Genomic DNA, 16,698 nt, shown 5'->3' with positions numbered 1-16,698 from the left:
GAAAAACTGATCTGATGAATCAATCGACCAATTCAGAGAAAAATAATTCAATCAGTTTATTTTGATTAGTTTACATTTTTTTTTGCCATGAATAGTCATGAAAAGAATCATGAATAATGTAAATCCATAGACTCTTAAAAGTATGGTTCCATGCCGCTACATGTGGTCAAAAACTCCACAAGGGTGTCTATGAGATCCGCTATTCACCCCGTAACTCAAGATCTTGTTACTTTAAAATACCACTATTTAAAAATGTTTTTGTCATTATATACATTTGATTTCAAAACCTAAATCGGAGTATTTGCCATAAAACACACGCAGGTCCTCTGAATTGCAATGCAGCATGAGCTTAGTTCTTTAGACATCTTTTTTAATGTCTCCTCTTGAAGGACATTTTTCATTTCAGACTCTGCAGCTCATAAACGACATGCCTGCCTTTTCATACCTCTATGACATTATTATTTTTTTTAAATTATACATCAAGGGCAAAGACCTTTGCAGTAACTCCAGCAAGGTCACTCAGTGGTGCATTGGTGCATTGGTATACTGGAGTGCAACCAACAAAATCCCTGTAAGTTCTCCAATAGCTGACCAAGGACTCAAATCATTAAGATGAATCAATTATGTTTTAATATCATAAGCAATGCTGCTTCTTTTTAGCCTCAGAACTCCATGATATTGTATTTTTCCAATAGACAAATATAAGGCTAGAAAACTGAAATGCATCCTGTAAGATACTAGGGAGCAAAGTAGCATTAAGCTTGGAGAGAAGGGCATATAAGGAGAGAGGAGAACAGACTTGACCCGCACATAAACCAGTTGCTGTTTATCTAGTTCCTTGATCACATTCATTTGTGGATGAAGCTAAATACAAGATCTCTATCACCTCTAAAATATGGTCTTCATTCGAATGGTGAAATCTTTACCTTCTATGAGAAACAAAGAAAGGAAAATATAGAAAAATACACTGAAAAACATAAAAAAGATGTGGAAAACAGCAAGCAGGATGACAGACTAGAGCCCTCTCAAATTTGGAAATAATGCTATATTGCTGATTCAGATTTTGTTCAAATGAATTGCCCAAACAGTGTAAACATATGTTGTTTAGAAGGATTGAGCATTGAATATGCCCTAGTTTGAAAGATGTGTTTGAATCAAGTCCCACACTGTACTCCGACACAGCGTGACAAGCAGCAGGAATGCACTTGTGCACTAGGCGGTCTGTTTATCGACATTCAAAGGCTTCGTGCTCAGGAAGTCCCTCATCAGTGACTCAGTTAGAGAAATGCATCCGCTGCTGCTATTGACCTGCTCACACAGGCCTGCTGCTGTTTGTAGAGAACCAACGAGTGTGTATTTGTGTGTGTGTGTGTGTGTGTGTGTGTGTGTGTATGTGTGTGTGTGTGTGTGTGTGTGTGTGTGTGTGTGTGTAGGGTGGGGGTGCATCTGCAGAGATGCTGAGCTTGCATGTGAGCGATTAAGAGAGAGGCAAGGCAAGGTGGCAGGCAAACTCTTTTTAAATGCCTGCTGCATCCAGATTAACATTTACAGGTCGAGCAGTTTTGCACCACGAGGAGCAGAAGGAAGGAACAATGAGTTTAATGACCTCCTCAAACAGAGCACTCAAGTATTTTACACATTAACAAAGCAATGACGTCCTTCACTGTTTCTTTTTACAAATGAAGGCCAGGCGATTTTTTTTTGGCAGAACATATTCAAATTGTTAGTTATGGAACCCATGTGTGTTTAACCAATGAGTAGATTAACTTTTTATTTTTTACTCTAACATCAATACCCCTACGAGGGTTAGAAAAGATTTTTTTTATTCTATCCCTGACATGATATCTTGCATTCCTAGAATACATACGACTGTCTATAATCAAACCACAATGCAAACATACAACAAGTAAAAGTCTTGTGTTAAAGGTGCAACATACATGATTTGGAGTAATGTCTACCTGAGTGAACTCTGTTAACTGTGCTTTTCATGAATGTTCGTGCACGTGAGCGTGCCCCACTGGATAGCTAAGGGCAGCTGCTGCACTGCGCTCAAACAGCCGTTACAGCTGATCCCGTTGCGGCAATACCACCCTCCATATGGCCCTCAGGTAAACAATGTTAGTTTTGTCAGTGCTGTTACTCTTGGTTTTCACTGTTAATGCTGTTAGCATTGTTTTCTGCAAACTGCTGGCTCAGCTGTTGCCATGTTGTGGGCCAAAGTTAAAATCTTTTTACATAGTGGCTTCATGTAGAAATAATGGCTCCATGTTATATATTTGTTTTTTATTACTGATGTATTTGGATAAATAAAAAGCATGTATGTGTTGCAGCTTGTGGAGGTGGAGCAAACTGTATTGAGTTGGTATCATTTGTCTGTAGCATTGCATCAGATTTTACGAGCTGGTCAAACATTTTGAATGTAAAATATCTGAATCTACAAAGTAAGAGCTGTAGTTATCATCAAGGACACAGTTAATGTCTTTTGTGTGTTTGTCAATTTCTGTGGGGGATATTTGAAGATGAAGTTCTTGAGTGAATATAATTAGTTAATTTCTAAATATAATTAATATTATGTAATATTAACTGTATATTATCGTGGTTTCACACAGGCAAGCAAAATATATTACAATGAGCTGTATGGTCTCTGCTCTACAGAGACGTGCCACTTGTCATATAGAATTATTCTTAGCAAGACAATAAATTCCTACTTGTAGTTTGAATTATATTATTGCAACTGTTAATTAAAGTATCTAGCAGTGTTGAAATATCATACGAAGAGTTTCATGGGTCCAGACCTGTAAATCACTGTTCACACCACAAATGTTGCCACTGAAGTGGAAATATAAAGCTGTCTTTACTCAGTGGCCAGAGAGAGCAGTTCCCCAATGGGCCACTGGGGGGAGAACACAAGCTACACAAATGTGTTACTGACAATAATTTCTATTACTGATTTTACAGATTCTTTTTGACAAACATAGTACAGAATGTTTTCCATCGTTTCAATTGGTTCCCGGCTTGTAAAAGTATATGTTTTACTAAATGGTTATTTATTTAGCCGGTGGCTAGAGATTAGGCTTGTCATCTCACAGCAAGAAAGTTGCGGGTGGGAATCTTCTCTGCAGACTTCCTGTTTGGACTTCTTCTTCCTGTGTGCATGTTGGTTTCCTTCCCAGCCTAAAAACATGGAGATGCACTAAACTGCAACCTCTAAATTGTCAATATGTTTTTTTTTTCTTTTCTGGGTGTTCTTGGGTTTTTCTGTGACAATTAATCCAAATGATTCTGTCTCTGCCTTCAGGTAGACGTTAACTCTGAACAGGTATCTATGTCTGAACTAAAAAGGATGGATTCAAAAGATAAAGTATCGGACCATAAGTGTTAAGGCTACCTCTCTCGCAATTTCTCTCAGCATTATCACTGATCCTAACCTCTTTATAACAACTGTCATTTCATCCCACCTCAACAAAAATGAGCATACTTTCATTTTCAAAGGAAGGAGAGGCAGCAGAGAGTGAGTGCGGTGTTTTCTGCCCGTCTAAATCAGCTTGAATAGCACATTAGTCCTATGCAATTTACCCAGTTTCAAAGGTTCAGTGTTGTATAGAGTCTGCAAAAATCATTTTTGGGTCAATTTTCTGCAGATGAAAGCAATGCTTATACAATGGTTGTATTACACAGTAAAACCAACCAGGAGAAAGACAATCTGTCTGAAGTCACTGCTTTGTATGAAATTCAGACATTCAGTCTCTGCAAAGGACCTCAATTATTTGCTCAGCAGAGATGAAAGAAATATGAAAAGCTTTAACATTTGATAATATAATTGATGAGTTTTATGAAATACTTTTTGTCATATTTGCTTCAATCTAAAATGTACATACATTTACAAACCGCAACCGATTGGATTATTTTATGATTGAGGAGAATAGTATTGAGGTGATCCCGTGATTAAATGAAACATGAGACCCATGAATGGGAATGGAAAGCACAGTGTTTGGTGAATTGTTTTAAAAGGATGGGCTTAAAGACAGAGCAAGTTGAAAATACACAGTTACAAGTGTGTATTCATGCTCCATGCTGCAATATTCATTTCACCATGGAATATGTTATTTCCAAAGCATGATATAGATGTGATCTCATAATATGCAGCTGAGCACAATAAAACTGCTGGAGACTATTAAGAAATATTAATCCTGAAACATGGAAGTGATATATTCCTGTGCATTTGGTTGTTTTCTGAGTTTTATCAAAACTAAGTACAAAGAGACAATGTGTGAAGAGAACTGAGGCAAACAGAATCATGATGAACTCTCGGCAACCTCCCAGCTCTTTGCAAGCTGGATCTATACAGCAGCTCCCACCCATTGATATCAGCACTTCATGGCTTAAATAATTCAGCAGAAAATCATGGTGCTATACCTGCCGCTCTGCAGATACTGCACTCCTGGTATCTGATTATGATAAGGAACGGCAGCTGCAAAATGGCACATCCACCAGGTAAGATGAAGATTATTTAGGAGAAACACTGAAGGCTAAACAGAAAGCAGGAAATGCATTTCATGATCACACGTTGTTTGCTTTTAGTACAGCAATGAAAGTCTTTGCTAAAGACGTTAACAGCTTTATATTGATAAGCCAAGGTTACAGTGAAGTACTGCTTTGCATAGAAAACCAGGAGAAAAAAATAATCAATTACATGACATTAAACTTCTCATTAATATTAGATGTATTTTTAAGCTAATGATTTGTTTTAATATAATGCATGTTGAAAAAAAGAGCATTTGAGGCAAAGCTCCTGAAATGTTTTTCACGCTTTGATCAGCTTTGGGCTTTTTGCTTTTAAATGGACATTTTTAATGCACCTGAATGAGAGCCTGTAGAGTAATGAGCAGCGTCTTCTGCACTGTCAGTCTATTGAAGTTGTGGGAAAGAATGAGTAACATACAATAACTCCGTCCTGCTATGAGCATGTTTATTATTATTTCCCTTACATAACATGCTTCATAGATCTTGTGTCCCCTGGGATAAAATGAATCTTTCATAGACACGAAACAAGGGCTGTGTAGAAGTGTCAAAGAGCATATCTGAACCTAAAAAGACAAGAGTTCAGCTTTGTAAGCCAAATGTGAACATGAATATGTGTCTAATGGACTGCAAGTAACACCACTGCTTTAGAGCAGAAACGTGTTTTCTCGCATGAAGATACTGGCAGGAGCAGTTACGCAAACGAGCTGATGATCTGTTCTTGGTGTACTTTTCCCCATTGTTGTATGAATGGATTGTGTACTGTAAAAGGCACCTCTTTGAGAAAAAAAGTGGCACAAAGCTGTATTACGAAAAGAGCAAATGCATTCTCAAAACTCAACAAAATTATATAATGGTGTCAAAAAAATAATTATGGAACAAAATGTAATGTACTCATTGAAGACACATTATTAAAATCAATTGAACAGTACAAACCAGTGCACTGGACAGGCATAGATTTAGGAAGGTACAAATCTAATTATGGTTTGTGAATAAATTTTGGTTGCTTGTTTACTGCTACTGCTACATATCTTGAGATTAGTTGTTGTTGCCCATTTAGACATTTTCCCACTTACAAACAGCAACTGCAATTCCTAATGTCTCTACTTCTATCTTTTACATATATTTTTTTACATGTTTATGTGGTCAATCTGATCCCAAGAACACAATTATGTAAGGTTCTTTTTATACAGAAAAAAAAGCTGCTGTACATCAATTTATGCAGAGATATGTTTTTTACATAAAAATAAGGAAAACGCTGATTTTGTCCCATAATTGTAATTGATTATTATTGTGTTAGTGCAGAAGGGTTGAAGGTTTTCTAATGTAAAAATACATTTAGATGAAGTTCTTTCATTCTTTAATTATTTTTTTTTTAGACCATTGCTGTGTAATTCTGACAGATTAAAAAGTGATGGCGATGAGATTCTAAACTCAAAAGTTCTTTCATGAAGTATTTGGACTTTTCAACCCTGCCTTCGTTCTTCGAACAGAGCTGGCTGAAGTGTCACCAGAGATACGGCGGAAAGCGTTCACTCAATAGTAAGGGGACCTTTGAGCAGATTTCCTTCAACATGTATTTTTTCTGCAAAGATCAGAAGTTAACATCTATGCACATGTCAGCAAATATTCTTTACCTCAAATATAACAAAATAATACATTTCCAACTAATGTGCAAATCAAACCACTTTTAATTTTATTCAATGCATGTAAGGACATCAGAGATTCATTTTGAAATGAACAAGAACATGGTATTAATCCAGTGCAGTTGAGATAAGCCTTTTTTTTTTAAAACTGTCAGCTGGTTCATAAATTGTTCACCTCCACGTGAGATAAGGCCTCGAACTGACTCCTCAGACTGTAGTGACTCTCATGACCAGCTCTCGTGTGCTATTGCTGGGTTGGCTGCGGACCTCTGGCTGCCTGAGGTGGCTGAGGAGGTGGAGGATGTTGTAGGGACAGTGTTGGTCTGGCACTGTGTTGCCGCTGTTGGGGTCCACATGTGTTCCCAGTCCTCCCGCAGCTGTCACCACGGTTGTAGAGGTGGAGCCATCGGCTGTGGAGGCCACCACCATCAGTGAGGAGGTGGAGGTGGACACTCCCACCCCAGTCTGATAACCCGGGCTGGGCTGTGACAGAGTCCTGTCCACAGTGGTATTCTTCAGGTCGTAATTGTCCATGGACTTACAGTAGTTCAGGACCTTCCACTGCTGGTTCACGGCCTGCCATCGGTGGAATATACGAAACACAGACGGTCCCTCGTGGACAATTAGTGCTGTGGAGATCAGAGCATCAATTAGACAATGTCACTGCCTGGCAGCAGCCTCAATGACTCCACAAAGTGAAATATAGCTGTGCAGTGGCAGACTCACTGTGTTAAGGTATTAACTGAGGGAATAGCAGAACAAAACAACTTATCTTTCAAGTACTGCACCAGAACCTGAGATATGATCTTTATTTCTTCAGAAAATTGTAGACATGGCACAACTTACGATACAGCAGCAATCCTCACCACTTCTGTATTTAGGTTAGCAAAAATGATGCATCTGCTCTCTGGGGTTGTTCGATAAAATCTTATCACTCTTTAAAATTGCTTATTGATTTATGTTCATTGAACTCAGTATCCGGAAAATTGAAATCCATGTGCAACTGCTGTTTGTAACCCAACATTCTACTGCTTTTCCTTCCTTTTGAAAGTAATGTAGAGAGAAATACTGTACGAATAGGATGTTTTGCCTGTTTAACTGAGCTGATTATGTTCTGTACAATTGCCACTTCAGCCAGTACAGAGAACTGTATAACCATTCAGCTGACAGTTTTGAGTTTTTAATGTCTTTTATTAAAGTCATAGAAGAATTTTGTCCTTTGATGTAAGAAGTCTGCTAAAAATGGACACTTAATAATTCCCAACTTTTCCTATATTTACAGAGTCTATTGATAAAATCATGTCTCTCCTCTTCGGCTCTGTTTCTCTCCCATTTCAACTTGGTGGATAAGTGAAAGTCAGGTCTTTGTGTCTGCCTGGTGACAAGTTAATCTCTTTAAAGTGCAGCGTTAATGACTCCAGAGTCGATCCTCGCCACCAAACCGGAGACAATCAATCTCCTCTTCCTCTTATCCTGGTGTCTACTGCAGAGGCAGTAAAGAGTTTTCTTTTAGACGCAGAGTAGGGCGTTTCATTCTGTGGCCATAGCAGGGAAAAACAATCAAGAGGAAGACCGCAGGCTTAAAGTGGATGCTACAAGCTTGAATCTGAACACCCAAGCATGATGGTTATCAGAGAAAAGAGTGAAACATGTTTCAATACCTGCCATGAAAAAAACTGCAGTTGCTGAATGCTCAAAAGTTGAATTTATGTTTAATTAATCTTATAAGTTTTGACGGAGCATTCATCACATTGAATATTGTAACTCTAATTGTACATACATGTAAATAAAAGTGGCAAACATTAATGTGTGTAATTCACATATAAGTCGGTGAACCATGATAAAACTCTACATTGATATTAAAAAGTATGCGGCATAGATTAATTATCAATCATGTAAATCTTTCTTGCCACAGTTGGCAGGAGTATTTATTGACTCTACTAAAAACCTTTGACATTATGAGTTCTTTGCCTGTTGAATGCCTAATGTTCCAGTCTTAAAATGCACACAAATCAATTCCAAGAGCAATTATGAGGGTCAAATTATACGAAACAAGAATAATAAAAGTAACCAATGTGAAATCTAGCACCTCACCGATGCAGACAATGTCCATGAAGCCATACATGCCGTAGCAGATCTGGAAAAGCAGGTCTTGTCGCTGCCAGCGAGCTGACGGGCTGAAAGACGACCACACCAGCCAGGAGATACTAGCCATCAGGAACAGGGAGCCTAGAATGGCTGCTGCTATCTGCACTTTCTCTATCACTGTCAAGGAGATGGCCTGCCACTGCAGGAAGACACAGACCACAGTACAATTCTCTTTTAACTTTACTTGAGAACCCCTACAGACAAAAAACAGGAACAAATACACTGAGAGTAAGCGCCAACAAGAGAAAAATACAATCAATTTGTATGATCACTGATTGAAAAGCAATATTTAAAAGATTCTCACTATGAGGCTGATAATCACAAAACAAATCCTCTGAAAGGAAAAGCTGCCACGGGGTGTGAGAACAAAGACAGTGCAGTTCCTGTACATACGGTTATGCAAAACATTCATTCAATTCATTATTTATATCTATCAATTTGTTTCGCGTTTCAATGTCCACTCACAGAAGCCCTTATCGTACCACCGACGTCTTAGAGATCAGAGGGAAAGCAAACCTTTTTTGATTCAAAAACTTTCATTTTTAGTTGAGTTTCTCGGTTTATGATCAGAGCATTACACAAGCCTCAGTCCAGAGAGTGTAATTCATGAAAATGGTGCTTTGCCCTAAATACATTTTTATATAAAAACCAAAAATGCCTCCAAATGAGTCTCACTGGAGACGGGTCTGGGGATATTGCCTTTAATCATTCACTCCAACAATTCTCCGAATGATATGGCAACACAGACATTTTGGTACTCAGTGTTTTGAGTTTTTCATTGGACTGTTAACTTGCCAAGACCTCCTATTATAAAGAACCTACAATTTGTCAATATTTCCATGCTTTGTATCATCTCTGATCCCTTTAAATGTCTACAGTGCGGCCCTTTACACCCACCGCTCACCTGAAGTGGGTTCTTGGTGCTGATGGCAATGACCTGATATTTGTAGTAGCAGAGCTCACAGGCCCAGGATCCTCTCTCGCTGATCCACTTGATGAGGCATGGATGGTGGGTGCAGCGTACTGACCCACTGCACCGACATGGACTCAGGAGCTCCCCCTATGGGAGAGAGCTAATCAATGGCAGCAACCCAGGACAAAAGTTTTTCATAATTCAGCTCATATAAATGCACGCATATATATTTAACATTTATCATTTTAGTGGATATCTTGTTCAGGCAATATATACTGCTGCTGGTGAAACACAAAACTTGCTACCTGTGTATCACTGTGATGTAAAAGAAGAAAAGTCCTACTCTCATACTGGGTTGCAACAGTAGCACATGGCATGCAAAGAATTGCTGCAGACTACAACAAGAACGTTGGTACTCTATTCGTCTCATAATACTGGGCTCGATCTTTAGAGCAGCCCAAGTAGTGCTCTGTGATTCAGGAGAAATATCTCCTTAAAGCAATCATTGATATCCTGATAATCCTTTGTTTACTCACTGCATGCACTCTGTGCAAATAACCTTTAATATGCAGCATACTGCAGGTTAAACTACATAAATATATATATATTTGCAATTCTTTTATGCTGGCTTATTGATTTTCTGAGAGCGTCAAGGAAGCAGACACACACACACACACACACACACACACACACACACACACACACACACACACACACACACACACACACACACACACACACACAGAGACTCAGAATACACAGCACTGTGCAGTCACATTATAGCAGAACACCAGTTCAGGTGTGAAATGAAAGCTTTGCCTCACACTGAGTTGACAGAAAAAATGCTTGATCACAAGTACAGTTGAAAAGTGGAGGATTAGTCATGGAAGGTTTTATCAAAGAGAAAACCCAGATAAAGGTATAAAAACATACACTGTTACTGCAGCTCTTAACCTAAATGTGGCTGTCACTTATACATAAATATTCTTTTATAGTGTTAAATAGTAACTTCAGACTAAAAACAAGGTGAAATAGGCAGATAAGGAAAGCTTTTAGTGCCTTCCTTCTCTGCCTGCACATTAGAATTATTAAAGAAAAAAAACAAAATCTTGTGTATGGCTGTCCTTCATTTGCCTATTATTCATATGTGTGTTTTAAACAACATCCAAACGTGTACTGTTATTGTTAAATGCATGGTTAGTTGTCATACTGGTCATCATGAAATTACATTTCTGTCAGTCAAGATGTTGGTTGAGGGCATTTCAAGTCCCTGGTTCAGTCTATGACGGGTACATTTAACTGATTTCACTGAAAGGCAGATTAACTCTGCTTATATAGTGTGGCTAAGCTCTTAGCTGCAGTGGCTTAGATCTTAAAGAGAGAGTTTGAGTAGCTGAAATAAAACCAGACCTTCACTACAGCACCTCAGAAGTTGGAATAAAGATCTGTTTTTGAGAATCATTTGACCAGGGCAATATCATCATTTTACTGCTGAAGAGGTGTTCATGCTTGAGAACTCCAAACTCACCAGAAGATAATACAAAATGCACAAAATGTGAAATCATAAGGTTTTCACTTAACAGCAATATGTGCACAGCCTAACCAGTCATTATTCTCAAACCGTATCTCGCCGGAGGATGTGAGATTTATAATCTCTCACCCTGTACCCTAAGCTCATTAAAATATATTAGTCTTGTCATATTGGATATAGACGATGAGCCAAAGGCCTGCAACCCTTTTTAGGTCCTGACCTATAAAGTACCTTGGATCCATAAAACTTAAATTAGGACCTTCTTGTATAGATATGTTAATCTTAATGGGACTGAACAGAAAGCCTGTAGTGAATGAAAAAATAAATTAGCCATTCACCTCTGCTGCATAAAGCTCTCCACCTTTCTAAGCTGAGGCATTTAAATCCTAAGCCACCGTATTGTTAATTAAATATTAAATATCCCCGGTCCCTGTGTACCATCAATATGGCACGGAGATTGTGGGAAGAAATGCAAAACGTAGTGCGTTTCCAAATGATTTCTCTAAGGCATTATTGTGCCGACATCTCTGACAGACGGAGCAGCACCCAGGTCGAGGAGAAGGGAGGAAAAGGCCCATCTACAGATGGCCAGGGTGGGAGTGTATTGGCAGGAGGACGAGAACACTTCTGCCGTGTCCAGTGGGACTCAGACCGCTCACTGCGACTGGCCTGATCGCCGCCAAGAGCTGAAACCTAGAACACTCCACTACAAGTGAGGCTGGAGAGAGCAAGAAAGACTCATAACAAATGTGGCATTGCAGCCCACATGTACAGAAAGTGATAGCTAAAATGTCCTTTTGTTGATTAAACAGCAATGGGCATTACAAAAAAATCACAATAGAGCAGTGTATAAAAAAATTGATTGGTCAGATATCTTTGCCAGAGTTATTTCGTTTATGTATGCTTCATGATCCTAAAAACACTTCAGTGCACCTAATTTTCTCATTATAAAATTGGACCCTCTCCCAATGAATGTAAGGACATGAAACTAAATTAGAGATGGCTATTCACATTTATTTAGGGTCTCGAATCAATTCAAGTGAACTCCATTACCTTGACAGTGTCGGTGAAGGGAAATTGTGGAATAATAAACTAGCTTCCGGTGACATTCAGTCTACAAGCATGAACTTGTAAGTACCTAGAATACCGCAGTAATTTGAAAAAAACTGTTTCATCTGCACATTTTATTTACATTCAACAAGTTAGGTAAAAGATGGGTAAAAAATGGCTAAAAAAGTAATCTTATATTACATGTATTATATTGTATTATGAATGTATACATATTTACCTGTTAGGAATACTGGGCGACGTTTAATATACAGCTATAGCCCATTAAAAGTACAAGAGGAACCATGGTTTAAAATTAAAGTCTATAGACTTCAACAAGGCCAAAAAATGTTGTGTTGCGTGCTCGTGTAACTTGTTCATAACCTTTTCCTATGTTCAAATGATGGAGTACAGAGGCGTAGTGCCTCTGCACTGTGGGGCCATATAGAAAAAATTATGCTAACTTGACCCCTCAAGGCTTTTTATTGTGTCTCAGACAAGCACACTGTGCAAGTGCATTATCTGTGTAATGATTTAGGAGGGAAAGACAACATTATTTTGAAGCAGAAGGGACTTGCATATTCTCAACCTGCAGCTCATGTAAAAGTATTGGACCCAAAGGGCACTTCAATATAATTGTGCATGACAATTCAGTAATAAAGTATCCCCATACACTGATGCATTTCATTCATTTTCTTTGTAAATTACTTTTAATAAGTTTGTGCACTACATGACCATTACTTGGACTAAGATTGAGCAGAGAAGTTGTTTATTCTTTGAAAGACGAGCTCAAAATCAAGCCTGAGAGCACAGTCTTGAACAAAGCAAGCACTTGCTTGACCTTTAGCTAAATAGAACCTTGAATAGATTAAAATGTCTCAGGTTAGCTGTATATAACATTATACATCAAATACATACATTGTGTTTCCTTGTACAGTGTTTTCTTGCTGATTTTTGGGGAAATAGCAGAACATACCAATACCTTTCAATGGCCATGTAAGTGTTAGGCATTGTTTTATGACAGATTTAGAAAGAAACCTTTCCCATCTTATAAAACAGAGGGACTTTGGTTAAGAATCATAAAGGGCACCTCAAAGAAAATGGCACCAAAAAAACAACAGAAATTGGATTACACAGACTTATTACATCGTTTGGTGTCATATTAAATCAGTGTACAATAATTTTTCAACGGATGCATCTGTCAGACACTCAAGGCCCTTTTCTAGTGCGCTGCTTGAGGAAAGCAATGTCTCTCGCTCCCTTCTTTACTCTGTCTTGAGTAACTTAGCCTTGGGGATGGAAATGTTTTTGAGGTGGATTGTCAGATCAGATACTGGCTGCCTCTGTCTATTTGACATCCTGGAGGCTACGGAAGAACAGTGGATAACTAATGTGTCCGCTGCCTGTATCACACAGTGACACACAGACAGTCAACTCATATCTCTTTTTAAATGTAGAGGCACGGTCTTTGTACCCATTTACAGGTCAACAGATTCATATCTGGACTTCTCACAAACCAATAGTATAGATGACGAGACAGGCAAGACCGGTGATAGATAAGAACTTGCATAATAAAAAATGGTATACAATCAAGCGCTATTGACTAGCTGCAATGTCTCAAGGATGCATCGATGAGATGAGTGAAAGGAGACCATGGGAAACACTGCAAATTACGAAAGAGGTACTTTGTATGCATTGCAGTGTGCTGAATATCTGGAGTTTTTGAAAAAAGAATTACAAGGATGAGGTCTTGTCTTCCAATCTCATGAGTATGTATATGTCAGTAATAATTACAAAGTCTATGCTTAGGGGTGGAATGATGTACAGCATTGCTGTTGGAGTAATTAGTTGATGAAACATTGCGAGTTTATATCGACCATGCACAGCAGTGCAATGGCCATGACATCATACAGTAAACCTGATGCTTGGGTTAAGGAAAAGCAACCAAGAGCACAGACAGCTGGATAATAAGTCATGTTCTACACCTCAGTTATCATGCTTTACACTTTTTGTAACCTCCCGACCTCCATTACCAATTGCTGAGGTGTGACATATTTGTCAATGTGGTCTCAGAGGCTTTGTCAAAAACTGTAGCTAACGTGTCGGTACATTATTAATTGCTTGCTTCTCTGATAGAATGTATTCATATTTATTGCGACACACCTTAGCCATCTTGTTTCCGATTTGTTTTCCTCTCCTGGTTGATGAAGTGTGACATTATCATCAATATGGCCCCAAAGATGGAGGCACACAGTGTGAAGGCTCTTCCCTTCTGCTCTGCACACATTTTTATTATTTTGTTGCTGTTGCTGTTTCTAGGTGGTGCGTGTGAGCAGCAGAGTGAGAGGTATTATTTGATTTTTTCATGCATGTATCGCTTCGATATGAAATCACAGTGTTGGGCTTTAACGAGTTGATACTGAATCTCTGTGTATTCTCCACACTTGTCAACCATGGGGCCAAGGTATTTCATTATCCTCCCACTGCTCCAGCTGCCTTTTCAAGCCACACAAAAGGATGAGTGCAGGATGCAGTGGGATCCCTGCTCAGAGCTCTGTGTGAGCCCTAATAAGAGAGGGGGGAGTGGGTTTTCTCAAAAAGCTTGACCAGTGCACCCTCATGTAGAGGCTCTGTCGGGAAGGAATGATTTTGGGATCTGAATGGTAAACAGTCCCATCGCCTGGTCTGGTATAACTCGTTGGAGAGCAAATATTGGGAGATTCCGATTGAAACAAAACAGATTAAATTCAGATTTCAGACAGAAGTTGTGTAAAAAAAATGCTGTTCATGGATCAGATGCACATTTCCTCCATGATATCTTATTTTAACCATTGAATTATTGGGAGGAATGCATTGACTTACGTATTCTGGTCCCTGGAAGCAGATCCTGCACAAGGGAGTCCAGCCACTTTCCGTGTAGCTGGTGAGGGAGAACCTCTCCTCCAGTTTCCCCTTCGAGCAGTCATCAGACGAGCTGCTGCAGCCGCGCAGGGCCGCCGATAGCTCCGCAGCGTCGACCCAGCACGGCCGCTCCACAGCCGATGTCCCGGTGGCTCCTGCCGCAGGTGGGGCGATCCGGTCCCCTGCGTGCTGATGGCTCCGCGTCAACGTGTTGTTATTGTCCGGGACTGTGTCGCCTGTGTCGTGGCTGTTCGTGCCTTGGACGCTCATGGGGGTCAGCGGAGGCAGCGGTATCGGCGGTGTCGGTGGCCCGAGAAGGAGCACCCTCAGGTCACCGAGCAGGACGCAACAGCGGCTCTTCAGCATGCCCTGGCTGCGCAGCGTCAGGCTGTATCCGGCCACACACTCACAGCACCATGCGAAGGTGCTGGAAGACAACGCTTCTTCATCTGTCGTGGAATGGATCGTGGGGATGCGATTTACAGTGTTTGCTGGGGTTTAATGAAAGCAGCCTTTTAGTTTTCTATTTTGATATTCGTCTATTCTCATTGATAGTCTTTTATTGTCTTGCTGCGATAATGTAAATCCAAAAGCCAAATAAATCCCATTGATGCAAACAAGTGTCTGAAGCCATTAAGTTAAATAAATAAAACCGCTAAAAAAGGAAAAAAGAAAGGAAAGCCACGTGTTAGATTGATAGGAATAATGCATTCAAGTATTAAAGCTATGGCCCGTTCACTCAGGTAATTGTCTGCCTGCTTTGTGCAACATAAACTCTCCAGACAGGCTTCTCCCTCCAGATTCACGAGTGCACAAACCAAGAAACAAATATGCCTTTGGTACAATGGACTGATAGACTAACAAAATGTCAGCGCTCATTCTTTACAATTCAAACGGGCATTTTTAACAATATCGAACGACTCATTTTTTAAATCAGCAGAGCTCAGATTACTGTCAATGTCTTTGGCTTCCAAAGCAAATCAAGTCAATCAATGGCGTGCCACGACGCAAAATCTGCCTTACCTGGCGAGCTATACCCAGATTGCTATACGACTCGCAGTTTCAGGATTTTTTCTTCTTCATAAATCTCCTGCCAGACTGCAGGTCGCTGACAAGTCTGCGTGAAGCTTACATCCCAAATTTATCGAATTTCCATGTCCGAGGAACAAGCCGATGGGTTGAAATCCCTCTGTTAAAATCCAACACGATTGTCGGACTGTCCTGCTCAGGGTGAAAGCGTCCGTAGCCCCGGATTCTCCTGTAATCATTGGCTGTTGAATTGGTGCTGCAGCTTCAGCACCATGATTCCTGGGACAGCTCCCAGACGCCCCACGTCACCACCGCACAGTGATGCAAGCAGCCAACTCATACAACTGAGACAAATGCACAGGAAAATGGTTCATTAAGCCGAGACATCCATCAAGGAGACACTTCGTTATAGGCGAGAAATGTGCTTTTGTTCAAAGAAGGCGATGTGTATTACCTTTCGTCATGCAAAAAAGAGAGCAGAAAAAACAAGTTAGACCCAAATTATTTATAAACAATTCAATTATCAGGCAACACATGGCGAACACAAATTATTCAGAGCAGCTGCTCGGTTAAATGTGTCATTTTGCTCAACACAAATATTAACTAGGTTGAAAACAGGCTTAAACAAAAAAAAATTGTCACGACACATGAGCACTTAATTCACCACATTTTAGTCAATATTAAAAAGACCATGAAACCAAATCACACAAGCAAACCCAAGGAAGAAGAGAAACTCAGTGCTTAGCCTAATTAAATATAGATATTACATAAAATAAGAAAAGTAGGAAGGTTACTCATAATGCAAAATCACCCCTTCCAAGTCATTATATTGGCTATATAATACAAATGTAGGCTATCCTTGCTATGCATTAACATGAGCAGGCCTTCGCTGTTGGTGCACTGTTCTGGCTAATCATTTCGAATCATTTGTAATTTATTTTGTATAATCTTTACATTTTAAT

The 16,698-nt window shown here is 39.6% G+C and overlaps 1 protein-coding gene across 1 annotated transcript; it reads right to left on the bottom strand.

The window, feature by feature from the left end:
* Positions 1 to 89: 89 nt before the first annotated feature.
* marchf4b (membrane associated ring-CH-type finger 4b) lies at positions 90 to 16,042 on the bottom strand. Its single transcript, XM_068572245.1, has 5 exons — positions 15,731 to 16,042; positions 14,669 to 15,362; positions 9,220 to 9,375; positions 8,262 to 8,454; positions 90 to 6,796 (listed from the first exon to the last, which is right to left on the bottom strand). The coding sequence occupies exons 2-5, from the start codon at positions 15,071 to 15,073 to the stop codon at positions 6,375 to 6,377; spliced, it is 1,176 nt and encodes a 391-aa protein (XP_068428346.1). The 5' UTR covers positions 15,074 to 15,362; positions 15,731 to 16,042; the 3' UTR covers positions 90 to 6,374.
* Positions 16,043 to 16,698: the final 656 nt, after the last annotated feature.

This window comes from Clinocottus analis, unplaced genomic scaffold, assembly GCF_023055335.1.
Source record: "Clinocottus analis isolate CAN_PGR_092001 unplaced genomic scaffold, fCliAna1.0.p SCAF_12, whole genome shotgun sequence".
Taxonomy (NCBI): domain Eukaryota; kingdom Metazoa; phylum Chordata; class Actinopteri; order Perciformes; family Cottidae; genus Clinocottus; species Clinocottus analis.
The sequence above is the reverse complement of the archived record's forward strand: the minus strand, read 5'-3'. Positions and strand labels throughout refer to the sequence as shown.